At 40.1% G+C, this 21,387-nt stretch overlaps 2 protein-coding genes across 4 annotated transcripts in view; one reads left to right on the top strand and one right to left on the bottom strand.

Annotated features, from left to right (window-relative positions):
* WDR25 (WD repeat domain 25) overlaps nt 1-21,387 on the bottom strand; it is a 736,496-nt gene that overhangs the window by 582,541 nt on the left and 132,568 nt on the right. The gene's annotated exons all lie outside the window — the stretch shown is intronic.
* BEGAIN (brain enriched guanylate kinase associated) overlaps nt 1-21,387 on the top strand; it is a 153,288-nt gene that overhangs the window by 89,951 nt on the left and 41,950 nt on the right. For all 3 annotated transcript variants that reach the window (XM_049829048.1, XM_049829047.1, XM_049829046.1), the window contains 2 exons: nt 1,956-2,117; nt 9,432-9,498. In XM_049829048.1, coding sequence (XP_049685005.1) covers nt 1,956-2,117; nt 9,432-9,498 — 229 coding nt within the window. The remainder of the gene's footprint in view (nt 1-1,955; nt 2,118-9,431; nt 9,499-21,387) is intronic.

Here is a 21,387-nt window from a genome sequence, read left to right as displayed (position 1 = left end):
TTTTTTAAAGCAGCAGAAGACTTGAGATCAAATCTCTTTTCACTCTAAACAGTTTTGACACTGTAACTCCCACTTCACAGAAGAAAATCCAAGTTGCCAGGCTACAGGAAGGAAAACTGACCACTCTTCTTTCCCAGGATGAGCAGATGAGTAGCAAGAACAACAGGCCACCAGCAAAGCCAGTGAAAGGCGGTATGATGTGGTAACATTATGAATGAGGACATGCAGAAATGAGTAGCATGGGCGCAGATTGTCATTTCCCTAGATAATTCGGGGCTTTTATTCACCAATTGAAATATAAAAACTAAATGGTTGCATTAACTGGAACTGCATTAAATGTCTGAATTAGAATATATTATTTTAAGAGACTATAACTACAAGTGGTAATCTAAGTATAACTGTAACCACGCAATGTGTGTAATTGAAATAGAGCACTGTGTTGGCAAAACATTAGACTGTTTCCTAGATCTAAGCTGCATGGATCCAGTAAGAAGAGATTGTAAAGCTTTTGCATTAACTTACTGAAACTCCTGTCGCAGACTGTAGAGGAGAAGACAGTCACACTGAAGCCTGCTTAAATAAGTGTTTCTTGAAGAATGGCATGTTGTTCCCAACTGTCTTGTCTAATTAAAGACCCAAAACATTATCCTACTGAAGCTGATGGCAGTACTCACCTGACATCAAAGGGTATCAAGATTTGCCATTCTTCTATGAAGAATTATTTTTATTGTATGATTAAAAACAAGCAAGGCAATTCACAGTGCATCACGTGGTAGCACTTTTGTCTCCAGGTGATGGCAGACTCCAGTTCTGGCGTGCCTCAGAGGTCCCACCTGAAGCCAAGACATCAGCTCAATACTGAGGTTGCAGTATCTGAATCAAGCTACAGTGACCTCCAGAGACAGCAGCTCTGACTGGGACCCCATCCTGCTGTGCAACTGGCAAACGTGCTAGAAGACTGAGGAGCTTAACAGGCTAAATAGACGAGGATAAAAGATCTCCATTGTGCAGATAAGAACTGAGACAAGTGCAGACTGGCTCACCTGAAGTCGCGCAGTTGAGCTCCAGTAAAGCAAGGGAAGGATGCCCAGTTCATCGCTGCAAATCCAGAGGGACTATTTGGGTGCAGATGGCACTTTGGCCTTCATGATAAAAATTTTGCTTGGATCTCCTGGCTTTATGCTATCTTATGTCATCTCTAAAATAAAGAGAAAACAAAAAAGTGAAAAACCTCCTCTCTCCAAATTCTGTGCCCAGCACTCTTCTGTCAGAGTGTAACAGAAGCCAGCTTACAAGCAGGGCATAAGTTCTTTGTTAGGGAAAGAACTGTGAAAAATTAGGGATCACACCTGAGTCTGGGAAGTCTTTGCTCCCAAACAAGTGGGAAAATGGGGAAAGAGACATAACTTTAAAGTAACTGTAATATTAATTGATTACCGTTCTCCAGACAAAATGATGAACAATAACATCTCTAGCAGCTCTATGGCCAGGAAATGAGGTGGAAATTGAATCAAATAAGACAAAATTTTCATTCTCCACAAGATAGATGTATTATAACTTGAATTATTGGCAAGGAAATATTTTTGCACAGTTTATTTAGAGTTGCTGCTCTATAGATATCTGCTATTTCAGTCATAGTATGTTAAGATAACTCTAAATGAGAGGTACTGTGTGAAACCAAACTCTAGACTGTATTTTGTATTTTAATCAGGATTCTTTCACAAAATATTCCATTATGGCTAATGAGATATTAGCAACGAATGTGCTGGAAAGGACAGATGGGAAGATAGTCAACTATCTAAATCAGAAGATTTTCAAAGTGCAGTAAACAAATTATTAAGCACACTTCTCTGGCTTAATGCCAACCTATACTCTAGGGAATTGGTCAAAGAGTGGATCATGAAAAGCTTTTTGGGAGCAGCTAAATTCTACAGCTGTGGTCTTTGTTTTTCTAGTACTTTGCAAGAACAGAAGGGGGAATTACGAAAGCGTCTATCGTACACTACCCATAAGCTGGAAATGCTTGAAACGGAATTTGATTCTACACGTCAGTATCTTGAAATAGAATTGAGACGTGCTCAGGAGGAACTTGAAAAAGTAACTGAAAAACTGAGAAGGTTAGTAACTAACTTTTTGAAATAAACAGAGGTATTAGGAATTTACAAGTGACTGTGTTAAAAACATATGTAAGTAAAAATATGAACATATAGTCTCAAACATACTTCATTTATTATTTATTGATTACACAGTGTGTTTTCACATTGAATATATGTTTCACTTATCTGAATATATATTACATACCACATGAAGTTATTTACATGTGACATGTAAGATGTCTCTGTACTGAAAGTAAATATGTAAATAGAAATATAACTATACAGGTGCATATATTACATTGTTTATGTGTAAACATACATGTGGGTTAGTGCCACATTGTGTAACACATACAAAGGTTATAAACACGCTACATATATATATACTTATACTGTATATGGACAGATAAATGTTTTAGAATGACTTTGGCTGCATATTTTCTGTTGTTAGTCTCCATTGCACTGACAGAAGAGAATAGAATTTGGCCCTCCATCACTCAAAACAGAGACTATGTTCAATTCAAATAATATTATGACATTTCACATTATAGTATAGGAAATCATTCACTTTTAAGTCCCAGGCAGAATGGAATGATACTGAAAACCTATGATATAAAAATGTTGAATCTGTGGTATGGTGCAATTGCAAATCAGGGGCCTAGTTAATGTTAATGACAAATTAGAATAAGCATGCACTCCAGACATTCATGGCACTGATTAAACTGGTCTGTAAGCTAGCTTTAAATTTATCAGTGATTCTTATTCTCCATTTTTTCATTTGTTTGCAAAACTTCTGAACCTACAATGACCCATTGTGGTGGGTTGACCCTGGCTGGACACCAGGTGCCCACCAAAGACCCTCTATCACTCCTCCTCCTCAGCTGGGCAGCGGAGAGAAAATATAACAAAAAGCTCGTGGGTTGACATCAGGACAGGGAGAGATCACTCAATCAATTACCGTCACGAGCAAAACAGACTCAACTTGGGGAAATTATTTAATTTATTACCAATCAAATCAGAGTAGGATAATGAGAAATAAAACCAAAACTTAAAACACTTTCCTCCCACCCCTCCCTCCTTCTCAGGCACAACTTTACTCCTGATTTTCTCTAATTACTCCCCCTGAGTAGTGCAGGGGGACGGGGAATGGGCGTTACAGTCAGTTCATCAGACGTTGTCTCTGCTGCTCCTTCCTCCTCAGGGGCAGGACTCCTCACACTCTTCTCCTGCTCCAGTGTGGGGTCCCTCCCATGGGAGACAGGTCTCCATGAGTTTCTCCAGCGTGGGTCCTTTCCGCGGGCTGCAGTCCTTCAGGCACAAACTGCTCCAGTGTGGGTCCCCCGCGGGGTCGCAAGTCCTGCCAGAAAACCTGCTCCAGCGTGGGCTCCTCTCTCCATGGGGCCACAGGTCCTGCCAGGAGCTTGCTCCAGTGCGGGTTTCCCACAGGGTCACAGTCTTCTTTGGACATCTCCCTGCTCCAGCGTAGGATCCTCCAGGGGCTGCAGGTGGATGTCTGCTCCCCCGTGGACCTCCCTGGGCTGCAGGGGGACAGCCTGCCTCACCAGGGTCTTCCCCGTGGGCTGCAGGGGAATCTCTGCTCCGGCGCCTGGAGCACCTCCTCCCCCTCCTTCTTCATTGACCTGGGGGTCTGCAGGGTTGTTGCTCTCACATGTTCTCACTCCTCTCTCCGGCTGCCGTTTCTGTGCCACAGCAACTTTTTTTTCCCTTCTTAAATCTGTTATTCCAGACGCTCTACCACCATCACTGATGGGTTCAGCTTTGGCCAGTGGCAGGTCCATCTCGGAGCCGGCTGGCCTTGGCTCTGTCGGACACAGGGGAAGCTTCTAGCACCTTCTCACAGAAGCCACCCCTGTAGGCTCCCTGCTACCAAAACCTTGCCATGCAAACCCGATACATCTCTTTAGGCAGGAATGTATTTGCGTTTCTTGTGAGGACTTTCCTAAACTGATGTAGATAATTGAACTGTTTGATTTAGTTTGTTAGATGAGTCAAAACAAAATTCAGAATGAATCATTCCAGGGCTATACCCAAAGAAATATTTTTAGTTCTTTGCAGAAGGCAAAAACCATACCAAAACTAAGCCACATCTATCAAGAGCAGTCTGAAGGTTCTCCATATTTTTTTCTTGCTAACAGTATTTTTCCTATCACTTCACTTGGAGCAGAGCTATTGAAACTAGCTTCAGTCTTGACATAATTTTGTTCCAATATATTTCAGCTATAAGGACAGCAAACATTGGTGTACTCTTTTCTCCTGAAACATTATTTCAGGCACAGCTGCCATAAATCCTGCATTATATTTAGCAGAGGGGCTGACCATCCCACTTCTGTTAAAGGGTCTTCCTAGTCAGTGGGAAGCCTCTTATCAACTTCACTGGGCACTAATAAGTTAAGCACCTTTCAAAACTCAGGCCAGAAAGTCTTTTTTTTGCTCATGGCAAAGCCTAGCACTCATACCAAATATCAGATTAGTAAAACTGACTTTCCAATATTCTAATGGAATGTTGTAACATATTATGAAGAAAACTTATATTCAAAATTATGTTTCAGACAAGTGATTACTCCCCCTGAAGACATATCATATTGGAAGCCCAAAATATTTTATGAGGTGAGCTTTAAAAATGTTTCTATTGAGAATAGCAAGGCATACTGCAAGTTGAACAACCAGGTTTCTCAACCTGGAGAAGGAAAACATCTGAAACAAAACTGTCATCCAAAAGCATGTCAGCAACATGTCACAGAGGAACATCGGTGTGAGAAAAACAAGGAACTAGAATTAGTTTCAATAATGTGTCTTTTGCTTTATTCACTGCACAGGGAGAGAAATTCAGCCCCCCTAATAAATAAGCTCTGTGTAACAAGATCCCACTTGTGTACTAGAGACTATTTCTGTCATTAAACTTCCATTACTGTTAAAGTGCAGAATTTTTCCAAGAGGCTGAATGGCCATCCTTTTCTACTCCTTTCTGAAAGCCTTTATCGTCAATTTATCCAGACTTACCTGTGTTGCTGCTACGCCTTCCCTCTCTTACCCAAGCAGGGAGGTCATTTACGTGACTTGATGGTCAAGTTTTTGACCTCTCTCCAAACAGTTAGAGGTGGTCTTTTTCTTTTGGCCCAGTGGGAGCAAGATCAGGGCAGTACTGAGTGAGTTTGAAAATATTAACTGTAAAGCTTAGGTTCAGCTTTGAAAAGTGACTGAAAAGAGATTATACCTCACAGTGATCCCCTATCTGACATGATCAGCATAGGTCTTTTAAGTAAAATTTTAAAAATCTTCAAATACCAGTCTTGGAACCAAAACTGATCTCCAAAGGTCATGCTGCATTTCCTGCTTTAGACCCTACCCCAGGTAACAACATGGAGAGGTCCCCATCTCAGCTTTTACCAGAGAGTAGAGTTATGTTAAGAGACAAGAAATAAACCCATACAAGCATATATATAGCACTGAGATTAGCCCACACACATAGTTGTTTCACCAAAAGCAAGACATTTCATGGACTGAAGGGGTGTTCTGATCAGGAATCCTGTAGCTGTATTAGCTTTGGAATAAATGGGGGGAAACTCTCTTGTTTTCATAAGGAAGTCAGTGTAACTTGTGATAACAGAGAGGGAAAAGGTCTTTTGAACAAGAAGTTACTGTTTTAACAGTCACCCTTCAAAGCTAAACTGCACTCTGGGTGAAAGTCTCTTCTTTAGAGAAAGTCAGCCCAAGCTTGTGTTTTACTTCAGATATATTTCATGGCCTTAAGAGGTCTTGAGACTGAGTGGAAGCAAAGAAACAGAGGCTTTTGCGAACTTCCTCTTCAGTGGTGATCTGCAGTCTTAGAGAGGAGTGTGTTGCTTGCTGGGTTAAAAGCACCGATATGCAATATTCAGTTTGATCAGAATACTTTCCATCAGGCCCTAATTTAGGTGAGAACCTAAACACGCACTTAATGCATGCACATATGTACACTGGAGGCACATGGGCATCACCTAATAATATGAACAACACAAAAAGCTTTCAAAAATGATAAGTTATTGATTCACAGGAGTTTATTCTTAAAACAGTTTCACAGGGTAGTGAAGCTGACCTATTCTTCACTTTATTTACAAAGAAGTCAGATTTACAACATTAAAAAGTTTCATACTTCACAAGGTTCAGGTGTATTTTTTCCTCAAAGAGTAACCCTCTTTGAGGGTTACCATTTGCTCATCTGATCATTTTCAAATTGGAATAATTTTCCCTACTCCTCCTTTATTTAGTGTTGCCCAAAGATTGATTTGATTACCCTGTTCCTCTTTTATCCCTTTAACACTTTCTTCCCTATATTTCTGGGTCCGTTTCTCTCCTTGCCACCCACATTTGCTGACACTTCTTTTGGCACAGTGGATTTCCAATTTGGGTTTTATGCATATATGTGCATGTGTATGTGCTTGTGTATGTGTGCACGTGTTTGTGCTTATTTTGACTATCTTTTCATAATGTTCTCAATAGAAACACTTTTTGAAGCTCAGCTTCCTACTTACTATAGATTTTTTTGTTTAGATTGGATTTTCTTTTACTGGGAAAAAGTCAGTTTTTTCAGTGCAAAATGAATGTGTTAGAGAACTAGGGTTTGTGGGTTACTTTCACCTAAACATACAACAGAGGAAAATTTGCTGGGCGAAGACAAAAAAAGTTACAAGCAGAGAAGCAGATTGTAATAAGCTAGTGCAAAACCCCTCTATCATCTATGGATGGAAGTGTTGCCAGCCAAGAATAATTACATTAATGGTAACCAGTCTTTCAGTCATCCATATCAAGAGAAAAACAGTGTCAACAGAAGCTGAGGAGCAAACCCAGTGATGTGTTGCCACAGTCATAAGCCAGATATCCAAATAACAGGTACTGTTGGTAATTCATGATCTTAAAGATAGGGAAAGGGAACCTTCAATGTCTCCCTTGAGCTCTCCACATAGGTCTATACTGCAGAAGAGGCTAAGGTACAGAGAGGCCTTAGCTAGAAAAGTCCTGAACTAATAATTTTTTTCCGCTTTTTTTTTCCAGGAATTTATGCAGATGCTTTTGAACCCATGCAAACTTTTAGGAGGTTGCAGGTGCTAAAAGTTTGTATTGGTTTTACACCATGTCTAGTTGAGCTGCAAGCTGCCTAGGTGCAAAGCATGTTTAACCTATTCTATTTTGTCTTACTAGAGAAAAACAACAGACCATGACAGACAAGGTACTGGGGCACCTCTGGTCTCAGCCAGCAGGCCCTATCTTATTTTTCTAAATCCTTGTTCCCTGCACCACGGCATGCAGCCTTACCAGCAAAACATAACTATGTTAGTGCTGAGTAGGTGTTTGCAGGCAAAGCCAGTTTAAGCCTCCTTGCTTCCACTGGTTTACCAAGATCATCTCTGCCTTCTCCTTTGCCATGAAAAGCTGGGTACAGGGTACCCTAAGACTTCTTTCTGTTGTGTGGACTCTGGTTAGATAACTGTGAAAGTCCCAAGTATACCTAGAGCTGCACAAATAATCGTCTATACAGAGGCTTAGGAGCAAATGCTGCATCTAATAGGAGCATGGACAATGCAGAGATCTGTAAGCTTCAGACAATCCTTTAAGTCACCTGGGCATTTACACAATGGCACTGTGAGAACTGGTGAGAAATGACCAAGCCGCAGGTTAGTACAAGTCTCGCAGATTTTCAGCCCATTTGAGTCACCAACTTAGCAAACACTCTTTACCACAGATCTGCCTTACAGGGAGGAAATCTCTTCTCAGCGGCTCTGTAAAATGTACACGACACTGCAGCTTCCCTCAGACTCGCAATGCATGTTTGAAACAGCTGCCCTGAGTCTGGGCTGACCCTCGGTACCCCAGGGAGTTTCGCCCGTGGGGATGTCATTATTTCTGCCCACAGAGCAGCTGTCCTCAGCACAGACCTCTCCTCCCAGGTCTGTGCAGCAGATGTTACGGTATTACTGGGAGCCCCAGCAGGAGCTCTGCATGCCTCATGAGGGGCACCGCAAGATGCTGGCCTGCTCCCGAATGGAGAAGTTTAATCATTTAACTGGAAAGAAAATCTCCATGGCAACAAAAGCAGGGAGAGACACTTCACTGTCAGGAGGGGCTGGGCTGGACCCCTTGATTCGCAGCCATGGCATGGTTCAAATGCAGGTCTTTGTTCTGATTTCAGCAGTCAGTCCTAACCATACAATAAACTAAAGCAACTTCTTTAATCCCAGTCCCTTCCTGATCATCATGGAAATTACGTCCAGATCCAGGCTTCTCAGAGAAAGTGGCTTTCTGCTGAATGACTGTGTATTACATCTGAGTTCACTCTTACAGTGAACGCACTTGCCCATTACCTAAAATCAACTCACTGCTGAAAGTACTTCGACCTATTGACCTAAGTTAGGTTGATTCCCAGTACAGACATATAGATATATTCAGACAAACTCTTCGCAGCAGAACTTCTAACATTTGCTTTAGATTTTTCACCTCAGATCCTGCTGAGGTGATATGTACAAACAAGAACAAGGAGCTACCCTCCTTGCCTTCTGTGAAGAGAAAGGCACAGCTACTACCAAAACAGCAATATTTTCCTACAGGCTGCACGGCTTGTTCATTACAATACCGAGGTTACCATCTAAGCAAACTAAAGATGTACAGACCTAAACTTTTCTTTGGTGTATCGCTCTGGAATAAGCAGGGAAGTCTCATTTTGTGAGTCCATTCAATCCCTCAGTGCTGATAAAAATAAATACCCACCTTTTTCCAGGTTAAGCTATCTAAATGTATTTCCTGAGGAAAGAGGATGTATTTAGCTCCTGAGAACAGGCAATTCCTTGAGCTTCTGTCAAAAGGAGGAATAGTCTCTTCTAAGTCATGTGGCGATGCCCGCATGTCGCTTTTGCTACAGTCATTAGATTTCTGCTGCAATTCTCCTTATTAAGAGCTCCATAAATCTTTTCCTGTACTGTCTAAGCATTCAGCTCAAGCTTCCTGTCTAGCATGTTATTCCTGAGCCTGATGTAAAGCTACAATCTCTTTGTGCAAGTTCCCATGCTGCAATGCATGTCTGCACACAAGTGCAGAATGGCAAACATATTTTCACTTCCTGGTGGAATTTGCTGCTAAATATAGTAAGCAAACATGACAAAGAAGTTTGCTTAGGAAGTAGGTGGTAAATGCATTTCAAAGACAACCACTGACTGGGAACAGGAGTGATAAGAAAATAGATTTCAAGTAGCGCAAGCCAATGTTTTGTACTGATGTGAAAATTACAGGTAAAGAAACTACACGAAAACCAATGCATTCAATTACATGATATCATCTTTGTTTTAGGATACAAAACAATTACCTAGCCTTACAAAGAATTAATCAGGATCTGGAGGATAAACTTTACAGAATGGTAAGTTATCATAAGTGAACTTTTTTTTTTTTTTATATTAAATGTGGTTTTATGGTTCTTAAGACATAGGACAAACATATATGTAGCTGTCACAAAAAATCCCTTCACGCTCCAAATGCAGTATGCTTAAAAAAGGTATATGACTTTACCAGTATCGTGATCTAGAGCTCAAGCTGTGTACGATGGCATAGCTCCATCAATTTAAATGGAGATTGCATTGGCTGATGATCTGGCTGAGTAAATTGTACCTTTAAAATAATTCTGGTTAATTTAGTTAATAACTTCATGGGTTTTAAATATTTATGTTTTCATTAAGTAACAGATTTAAATAAGGTAATCTAAGGTTTTCTCATGCTTCTTAGATACTTTCACTCAGCTTTTATTAAGTGATTTAATAGAGCTTGGATGGTCTGAATTTTATATGCTGTCATAACTATCAATCTCAGTGTATTAATTTCCGATCTGCATGTGTCTGCAACTACAATGTCAGTGTCTCTGTCATAGGCCAATTAATAACTGAGCAAGGAAATCACTGCACCATTTATGGGCTCCACATCTAAGACTAATATTGCAAGACACAGCACCACTCATTCAAAATAGTTTGAAGATGTTAAAAAAAATGGCAATGCCTTTAGCACCCTGGCTCATTGCTAATGCTGCTGGGACATCATACTCACTGTTAGGAGAAAATTTACAGAGAAATGTGAGGGTAATGTTTAAAGAAGAAAGGAATGACAGTTTTGCGCTTCCAAAGATCTTTAGGTGGTGAGCACAGCCTGAGCTGCTTCCTCCTCCCCGGGGTCAGTACGATCAGTTGTTCCCTCCTCCCCTTCTGCCCAGCCCCGTACCCGGCATCGCCCCAGCAAGCACAGTGCACACACACAAATACATGGTTTATAGGTCCTGACGTACAGCTATAAGGACGCTAGGATAAGCCCACCTTTTACACAAGTCTCCTATGTAACATTTGCATGGGTGGGCAGCTTGAAATGAGGGGAACAGATTACTGTGCTTTGAGAGTAAATAGGGACTACGGCAACATACTGGAGAGACACCAGCCTTTACTCAGAAAGAGGAAACAAATCTTTGAAAATGTCATCGTTCTTATCTCAGGCGTCTGTTTAAATAGCTGACAATGAATAGAGTACTGATGCTTTGTAACTGGCTAACAACAGGGCAGAGTTACAGCTGGGTTATAGCTGATATTTGTTCATAAGTATATGTATAAACACTGAACAAGCATAAATAACATTTGATCTCATGTTATTGGTTTTTTTCTCCACTCTTCCCCTGTTATATTCTTTTTCCTTTTACCCAAATCACTTAGGGATTTTGTCTTCATCTGTGGCCTAGCAGTTATTACATATGCACTACAAAAGATAAATAAAGTAGAGGCGTTCTGACTGGTAAATGAAATAAAAAGATTAGAAACATAGAAGGAAGGACTCCAGAAAATCCATGCTTTTTTATCAGGTATTGCAGATCAAAGCAAAGAATTTTAAAACTGCATTTCGGCATCCACTTAAAACCCTGAGAAATTATTTCAGAGAACAGCACATAAAGAAGGAGGACTGGTTCTATGGAGCACCGTACCTTTCTTTCTCCCACTAATATGAAAGTCATTGAAGGTAGCTTTAGAGCCTTGAAGAAGATCAGCCAGGCTCTGTACACCACCTAACTCCAGACTGCTTTGCCTTCTGAAACATTGAAACTGAAGACATAAACCAAAACAAATGTCAAATGAAAACTCTATTAAAAGCAAAAAGATGAGGAAAATAGTACCATATTTGATTTAGATCAGCCAAACCATTTGATTTTCAGGGCACTCCAAAAACCTTCAATACTTCAGAGAAAGTTGGATTAAATAACAGCTGGTCTGGTTAATCAACAGCTTATGGTAGACTGGGCTCTTGGATACCTTTCTCTCCCTTTCCTGCTTAGGAGGAACAGCTGTGTTTATTTTTTTGTCTAATTTAGTCAGTTTGCCATTCCAAAATCAAAAGCCTTTGATTTCTCTACCTTTATACAAATCCAAATATATAAACCATCGGTTTACTTTCTCCCTCTGTCTCCTACCCCATCCCTCTATATACACACGTATTTATGTATACACACACCTATATATATATACACTCAGATTCTTGCGCAAGTTTTGACCATATAATGTGTCCAAATGCAACAAGTAGGGAAAAGAAGACTCCCGGCGCAGTGGTCCCTCACTCCCCCTGCCTGCAGGTGACCTGGGATGCTCCCAGGAGACCACTTTCTCCCTGCCCTTACAGGTGACCCACAACTCCCCCTCTCCAGTGGCTGGCCCCAGCTCATAATTCATCTAGGACTCCACCTTGGCCTCCCTTTTCTAATGTTTTTTGGTATACTGAATTTTAAAGACTTTCATGCCTTCTATTGGTATAAGGGATGTAAAAAATAATCATTAATTCATCAGCAGTCACAGAAAAGAAGCTGAAGTAGCAGTTATTTTTCTTCTAGGCTCTGCTTCCTTTTGAGTGCTAATCTATAAAATATTTAAAAATATTTGAAAGCACACTTCTGATCACAGCAAATGGTATCCAACTGAAACCTCTGTCACATCAGAACTGGAAATAAAAATGTAAAATATAAACCACAGTGTCTATGTTGGCTAAGCGCTAAAAAATGCAATCCTGAAATCAGGGGAGACTTTGCTGTATTAAACTGGAGGAGACTAAACACATGGCACAGTAGAGGCAGATGTAGCACAGAACGAAAATTCTGCTGTCACTACTCATAAAACTCCTGTTCTTACCACAGTCGGGGTCTTTAACTGGAGATTTGTTTGGTCTTGCAACCACTGGTTAAGCAGGGGAATATACAGGCTGTCTTCTTAAATAATTAAGATTTATAACTCTTTTATTCCATTAAGATGTGGGAAAAGACTAAGCATAGTCCTCAAATTTTGCACGGTGATTCCACCACAGGAGTGTTCAGTTAAAGAACATTTTATAATATCTAGTTCCAGTTGTCACCAGTAGTCTTCACTTTCCCTTACACTTAGAATTCTGAGTTTCCTGAGGGGAACCAGCAGATGAATCAATGCACCCGCTTTGTAAAACCTTACTCACACATACCCCTTGGTCTGCCAGCCCATCTCCTTGAGGGCCTGCTGCCAAACCAAAAGCTCCAGTTCTTCACAGTGTCATCCCCAGTCCTGTTGGGTTTGGTTCCTGTTGATAAGGAAGGAAATTTCTTGCTTCTGCCTCAGTGCCAGTTCAGGACCTTTCAGTAGCATAGACAATACCGAATGCTGTCAGACATCAGTTCAGACTGCTGTCAGTCCAGAGGTGTCTGGACTCCAACACTCCGCGGTGGAGGAGGCGCTGGGCACCAGCTCCGCCAGCCCTGCCAGGCTCCCCGGCGCAGCCCCAGCCACTGGGGCTTCGGTTCTCACCTCCGCAAAGCCAGCATCCTCCCTCTGCACACAGTGCATCGTACCTTTTATCGTCTATCAAGGTAAAAACTGTTACATCACAATAATGCCTGACTTTTCACTTACATTAAGGCAGGCTGGGGGGTGTGGCTCAGCCATAAATTTGGAAGAAATTATTATATAAACCAGCACTAAAGAGGGATTTGTGTTAAGGAAGATCAGGTCTGAAATGCTGCACTGTCTGAGCACTGCACTGATTTTTATCCTGCTTCTTCCTCTGCCTATGGGCTGGAGGAGGACTAACAGGGACAGCAAATACTTTAAGAGTATTTAATTAAGAGTTGTTTATCCAACTCAAATATCTGGGGCTTTCCAGTCGCTGGCCACAATATACACCTAAGCATCTCCAGCTGGGGAAATCCAAAGATGAATTAAATATGAGCTGGGCAATTTTAAGTGGTGCTCTGAGACTTTGTGTCAGGGGAACGTTATTTTAAAGGAAGCAGCTTGCTGGGTGCCCAGGCCAGGAAGGTAAAGAATATGGAAAGTAGTGAGGAATTTGATGAACAATTTCAGTCAGGCATTAAAAGCGTCTAACTACCGAGGCCAGCCCAGTGCTTTGGCTTTGGAATTTAAACCAGTCACTAGATTGCACCTGAGTCTCCCATAACAGCTACCAATCACCCCATAATATGGTTTAAATCATAAGTGAAAGATGAAGGCAACGGAGAAAAAGCCTATTTCTGACACAAACCTAAGGAAAGCAGGAGCCCAACGTGTTTATGTTCTTGCATGGAACATGACGACTTTGACAGTGACTTTGAATGGAGTGATTTAAAGCACATCTTTTTCATTTTCTTTCCTTTATGAAGATTAAGTTTCTCCTCCCCCCCACCCCCCACTGTATGTCCCATGAAAATCAAATAGAGATGACCTAAATATACTTAAAAGGATTTGCATCCCAAAGACAAGAAAAGTTTAGAGTCAGCTCAACCTGACAGGCTCATTTGCTCACATTCAGTGAAGACAGCTGTGAGTTTCAAGAGAAATTTATACTGGTTGGTTAGTTAAGGCAGAAGCCAGAGAAAGTCCGTGCTTTGTGGACTAAAACAACTGGAAAATAACATTTCTAAGGAAGGAAATGACCGTAAATGCCACAGAAACTAGTCATTTATAAAAATAGCAGTTGAAAAAATGCATTTCTAAGAGGTCTTCAGGTTTCATCTTTTTATGCTTACAGGCATTTTGTGCTAAAGATCTCCATCTCTCACTAACTCTTTCCAAACTCATTTTCCAGGTAAAAAAAATATTGCTAAATAGGTGCTAGGACCACCCTTTTAAACCTACACACATTAACACCTGTAGCAACTACACAGGCTCAGACTAAGTAGATCCATTAGTTTTGCAGTCAAATAAATGAATCCTCCTGGGTAAATTGGGAACATGACTCTGCCTTGCAAGAGCAGCAGGCTTTCAGACATCTTCGGTCCTTTCTCTCTCTCTCAATAGAGATTCAGTTCCCATTGTTATCCCATTGTTATGCAGCTGGCAGGGTGATCCTTCTTCCCAAGGGACTCGTAAGGCAGTCCAGCCTCTTCCTAATTGCTGTAGATGAATACAACATCATGAGAGACTGTTCTGGAAACTACTTTCCGTTTTTTCCAAAGCCATGAGACTATTCTGCTGTGTCTCTCCCTCTTTGTAGGAAATCTTCCACAAGTACGAGAAGCCTAAGGAAACTGTAACAGCAGCTTCCATCCAAAAACAATGGACACTTCTCACTTCCAACATCGTCTCTGCTGCATGATGACAGAACTCTTTCCTTCTCAACATGTGTCTTATCTCTTGGCCCCCAGTATGCATTTCTGATACCTGAGGTTTTCGATCATTTTCTTCATCCTGATCTCCATGGGCTGGTCTCTGTCTCTCCAAGGGCTACCATCTTGACCATCTGGAAACAGAAAAAATCTGTTGTTTTCAAAGTAGCTGAAAATAATAGAAATATTTCTGGGACATGGGTATCTCTGACCTTTGCATTTCTTGTAAGTGCCTTGGTCCTTTGTGATTATCTGCCAATTCACCACAAAGAAAGGGAAAGCAAGAAGAAGTAAGAATAAGCCTGAAAAGGTGGTCTGTAGCAGGCACTTCACATCTCAAAGTCCTTCACAAAACTCGTGTCATCTATGAATGTCGAAAACAAGGCACAGAAGAGGGAAGCGTCTTAGCCAAGGTCATCAAGAGGCAAGGAGCAAATTTCCATGTAACTTCTAGGCCTTCTCTATCCAAATCCACTGCCTACAAAAAAGATCAAAAGACTTTCTAGTTTCTCTTAGAACAAATTTACAATGCCAATTACTTATCTCATGTTTACAAAATAAATAGGAAATGACAAAGACAGGGTTTATCATAGAAGAAAGGGGAAAAAAAAGCATATAGAAGAAGAGTATTTGTCCATTTAGTCTAGGTCCTTATAGGGGGTTTCCGTCATCTGTTTCTATAATCTTTTTTATTTCTAAATAAAGAAAATTACTTCTTGGAAATAGTATAGCAGCTACAGAACTCAAACCCATGTCATTCTGTCTGTACAGGAGGGAATGTGGAATTAATTGACATAACAAAACAATTACTTTTGTGGAGAGAAAATGAAAAGAGGGATGGAGAAAGACTGATTTGTATATTGCTTTGTTCTAATTGCATCCCTTATGCTCACACAACAGTACTACAGTTGGGTAGGATCATCAACATCATAAGATCTTGGGTCAATTTTATTATCACAAGTGGCCTGTACCTCCAGCAGAGTACTTTTTGCTCACTAGAAGTGTAATATGTAATCTTGTACTTTTTTCTTTTCCTCTTTCTTTTTTCCTCCAGAAACAAACATTTCTTCTTTCAATCCACTGTCACTAACACAGCCTCAGAAGATACTGTTACATTGACTTCAGGGAATTAGTATCAATCAACACCATCTCTATTCCCTCCAGCTATAATTTATTTAGCATTTTTATTATCCAGCAGGATAATAAAATTATCTACCCTGGCAAGGCATACCACTGATGTGAAATGTAGGAGACAATAGGTACACAGAAAGACTATAAGCACATTTTGTCAACTTTATCTCAACTGCTAGTAGAAAGAGCATAGGCTGTGAAGCTAACTAGCTGGCTTAGAAAAGCTTTTAATAAGCTGATAGGTAAGATATTTTTTTCAAGCATAATTGCAGTGCTGGAGGAGACCAAGGAATGTGATGGCAAGTAAGTAAAACCATGCCTCTGGCTTCCGACAAGTTGGTCCTGCTGTCAGTGGGGTTAGGAAAGAACTGATTATGCTCATTTATAAACAGCAGATCCTCAGTGCTGCTGGTTTCTTAAAGAACTGGTCCCAAGTCAGCAGGATAAAACAGTTATAAACTGGGAAGAAACTTTTTGTCACAGAAGATATCTAGTGCCTGGAGTAAAGTCCTGAGCACTTGAAAAAGATGAGCAGCCAGCTAATTCGTGCTTAGAGGAGCAACCAGCATGTGCAATGATACTCTGCTCATCCATATTTTATATCAAAGAGTGTATCTAAGCAGAACCCAGACTAGGAATGACAGGACCCTTCCCCAGCCTAAGGCCAGGTTTGTTTGCACTAATTGAATTTAGATAAAGTATCCCTGTTTATAACTTAAATTTGCTGCTCAGATTTCCATTCCAAAAGAGCTAGATAAAAGGCAACATGTGCCTTTACCCTCAGCTCATGTTAGACACAGGGTATTTGTTGAACTGAAAACCTCCAGAATATTTCCAGATGACACTGCAACAAGAAGACCTTTAGCAGGAGGTGCAGATGTAAGCAGTCTTTATTACAATGTCCTTTAACTCAGTGTATGCTGTGTAGATTGGCCTTATTTCAAATAAGGAGCAAACCTCTACAGCCGTCAGTGTTAAGTTGTATGAACTGACATACCCTACTCAGAAAGGCAATATTCCTACTGACCTCAATCAATGCATGCTTGCCCCCATGAAGAAACATTAAAGACCAGCACTAGTACACTTTTGTACTGGGAAGAAAAATAACCATCCTGCATATGTTTTACAAATCACTTGCAAAGAAAAGCATGCCTTTACTTCACAAGCAGCACCTTGACAGCACTTCACTACCCAGATTTCTTTCTGTGATACGTTATTAATTATACACCAGTGTCACTTTTTTTTTTTTCTTTTACTGGTATGGAATTACATTTCAAGCCTGTGACATGGGGTAGTCAAGGAAACAAATCTTTAAAAGACCTTTGCTAGTACAAGGTTGAATATGAGTTTAAGAGCAAATCATTCTTCAAGTGAAATGCCATAGAGCATGAGATCAAAATCCTCAGACAAAATGCTACCACCCCACAATGTTATCTTTAATAACATTATACTGTTTGGAAATCAGGAAGAGAAATCAGATTCTGCTGCAGGTCATTTCTTGATCAGGAACCAGTGTTGTTTATTATAAAGGATAAATTCTATAATTTAACTCTGATGGACAAATTAGATCAGGTCAGTAATTTAGACCTGAGGCTACACATCATTTCTCAAAGAAAAAAATGCTGCTTATTTTCATAGCTCTGTTTTGCAGAATAAATCTTTTAAAGCGTTATGGACACAGAAGATGCATTGGTAGCACATCTATATACCAAGTTCCTCTGATCTACCATAAAAAGAAGAAAATGCCAAGCTTGAACATCCCACTATGAATCATATGCCTCTATTTTTCTTCTATCAAAAGGTCCACAGGAATCAGAGAAAGGGTTAAAAAAGTAAATTTCTCTATGCCTAAACTCTATCCTCCTCCTCTTGCAACTCTTTTAGTAGAGGGGCAAAGTAGATTATAACAATTTCAGCTGACAAATAAATATCTTTCCTGACAAAAACCTTTCTTGCTTAGTCTTTCCCTTGGTATGTCTTCCTGAAATCCATCCCCAACTCTAGATGACTTTTCCCCCTCATTCAAGCCAGTTTTTTTTAATCCTTTATGTCTCGGAATAGCCTTGGTCCTGGACTTGGATCTTGGAAACAACTGACCAGGTATACACAAGCACATCAGAATGTCTCAGTAAAGTATTTTTCCCACTCTTCTGTGATTTCTTAGCTATGTCTTGGCATTGTTTTCTGTCTCTTCTCACTGATATCTCTAAAGGCATTTGAGAGCAATTGCCTGAAGTATCTTGCTGGTCATGTGGTATGTGGATTTCACTATCTGCTGTATCAATTTGCTGGATTTTCTTAAAACTGTTTCCTTCCTAGACATATTTTCAGTCCTGCTGCCTCTATACACTTCTTAATTATTGCAGAAGATATGTATGGAAAAATACATCTCTGTATTTTGGAAAATTATGAATATCCCAAACATTCACAATCTGACTATGGAATTTTTCAATGAGCTTAATTTAAGTAAAGTCATACTTTTGACTATTCTTCCCCAATGTACCATAGAATAATCTGGCATGAGAAGGATTAGAAAAGACTTGATTTAATTATATGCTCTGTCTGAGCAAATACAATTCAGGAAGATGTGATTATTAAATCTAAAATACATTAGCATACATCAATCAGCTGTATGAGCTTTAAATTAATAAATAGTTCTTCTGCAGTTAGCCAACTACTAGACAGAGAATCAGAATTAAAACCTCTAATAAAATTAGCCCAAGTCTCTCAATGCATTTTTTTAAAGCATAGTTTACTGACTGAATCTTTATGCATCAGCTGTAGTACGCTCAATGAAGTTTGTTTCAATGTTGGGTGATGTTTAAGTAGTAATGGATTCTGTTTTGTCACAAAATGTAGTTTTCTGTGTTGCGGGACTAATTGAAGACAGCACAGTACAATACATTGGGATGTTTTTGTCTCAAATTGCCTGATACTTTCAGGTTTCTATCAAAACTTCTAAACTTTCCTGTTTAAATATTTTAGCAATTTTTCCTTCAGGTTTCTAGTGTGGATACAGAGAGATATCAAAGAATGCAGTGCATACATAGACAAAGGACATCAAATACAGTAAAACTTTAATTTCTATACAAGATGCCAGGAAGGCAGATTAAAGGCAGAGTTGTCTAAGTTAGCAATTATTAAATCAATCTTATCAAGATAGATTTAATTCCTTCTAATAGGGTGCAGCCTTTCAATACCCAACTCAAGATGCTAATGAGAGGTGTCTCAATGAGGAATTCAGTTTTGTTAGATCTCCAAAAACAGCCTAGTAAGAAAACATAAGGAGTGCAAAACATGGCCGTGTCAACCTGCTGCGCTATGATTTCCCACGTGTAAAGCTCAAGCCATCCGACTTTATGGGGTTGACATGAGGAGGAAGCTGAGTGAGCAAACCCCTCCCCTGGAGCCACCCCAGGAGTGGCAGTACCCCTCTGCCCTTGGCTGGAGTCCTGGGACAAGCCCACCCCAAGAACAGGAGAGAGTCCTGCACTGGGTACTGCCAGCAGGTTGCAGAAAATAGAACTTTTTTGCCTCAGGCTGAATGTTCCTGCTTAATCACTCCTTTTTTTTTTTTTTTTTTTTTTCTTTTTCTTTTTTTTCCAGTTATATATTTCTTCCTAGAGTGCACTGGGGAGAGAAATAGTCTGTAGGCAGGAGACATGCCAACAGCCCTGCGCGAAGCTCTGCGCCAAGGAAAGCAGCTGTCTCCTCTTCCCTTCCCAGGGTGACTGGAGAATTATCTCCCTGTTAGATGCCTCCCCAGTACCTGCTCTGCTCCTCTGTGAATTTTCATACTGTTATATTAATGTCTCCACATCTCAGGGTTCCCAGTTACAGTGACGCAGGAGCTCAGTAAATATAACATCATGGGGAGAAAATTCATTTGAACAAGGCTTATTTTACTCCACAGTGACACATGTAATTGGCTTTATCTGCTGCAATGAGATTTTGATAAACCCGCGCTACATGGTCTTGCCCAACTTTCCATTGCTCAACTTCCAAGAATTTTTCTTCTGGGTAAATAGCCAGAGGTGAAAAATAGAGTGAGAGTGGGAATACATTCCATGAGGAAGAAGAAATACAGGCCAGAAGCCCTTTTGGAAGAGAATGCTAAAGGAGCATGGATCTGCCTGCTTCTTCCAGTATTTTAACTACATATACTCTTCCTTAAGCTGATTATCACAATTCTAAAGGCTCAGAGATTAGAATGAGGGATTTTAATGGCAATTTCTGCACAAGGGCTAATGCCAGCTAGCTTCATTGTCTCCAAGGAAGAGTTCCCAGCAGACAGCTGAAAGTCAGGAGCCATCAATATAATTCCTGGTCAGAGAGCCTCCCTGTCCTACAAGGAAAATAGGATAGAAATCAGGATGCCCAGGAAAAGAGCTGCTAACTAGGCATGTGGCTTTAGGTGGCAAATCTGGGCTCTGTGGAATCCTGATCCATTTGCTATGAGGAAAAGAAGCTGTTTGGTTTAGCTGTACTCTGGTAAAGCAAATAGGAAAGTACAGGCTGTGGAACTGGTGAGGTATACAAGTCAGGCTATCAACCTAAATAACAAAAAAAAGGGGATTGAAAGGAAAAAAAAAGTGTTTTCATTTGCTGTAAAATCAAGGTGTCAAGGATAAAACCAATCCAGTCATCAAGGGGTATGAAAAGAGACTCTCTAGCTGCCTATATGCCAGCACTAAGAATCTAGTAATAAACTAGAAGAATTAGAAGCAATGTGTGTGCATTGGTGCTGAACTATGACTGAAGCTCATGGAAAAGACTTGTGTGACTAGAATGTTAAAATTAGCTTGTTTGGGATAGATCAAGTGGATTGCAGAGCTTGGGCATGGCACTCTGAACTGTGCCTGGTGACTCTAAAATAGTAGTCTTGAATATTCCTCAATTATTAATAGAAGGCAGAGGCAGATCACATGCTAGTCTGTGCCTGCTACAGACCATAGCACAGCAACGAGTTGTGGAATATCTCTATAAACAGCTATTTTTAGCACACAGGTGAAAAGGATTCTGTCATCTTTACCTTTAATGACCTATGCTGATGGTCATTTATAACCAGTACAGAGTTCTTTAGTAGTGGGTAAAAAAAATTATAGTAACAATTTCCTGATTATGAAAATGCTGCATTAACATGAAAGAATTCTCTCTTAGCCTTCATTATGATAAATACAGGGACTCATCTTTGAACTAAAATGAGTTGTAGCTTAAGGGTAAGAGATCATGAATTTATTACATTTGATATCTGTACACAGAATAAAATCCAAACCAGTGATATATGTATTTGATGCAAAAAAGAGTGAATCTTGCAAAACTGATAATTATTTTGAGCCAAACCATCCGGGAGAAAAGATTTTACACACTTACCAATCACCATTCACATTGTTTTGCTAAAAACAGAACTCACATTTAGGAATAAAAGAGAAGAAAGCTATGATTAAAAAACTTTAAGAAAAGCAGTAAAAATTGCTATATAAAATGGAAACTGTACAAGTAGCAAGAAAGAAGAACTGTTAGCAGTCAATACCA

The sequence above is a fragment of the Accipiter gentilis genome, chromosome 25 (assembly GCF_929443795.1).
Source record: "Accipiter gentilis chromosome 25, bAccGen1.1, whole genome shotgun sequence".
Lineage (NCBI taxonomy): Eukaryota > Metazoa > Chordata > Aves > Accipitriformes > Accipitridae > Astur > Astur gentilis.
This window is presented reverse-complemented; position numbering and strand designations above follow the sequence as displayed.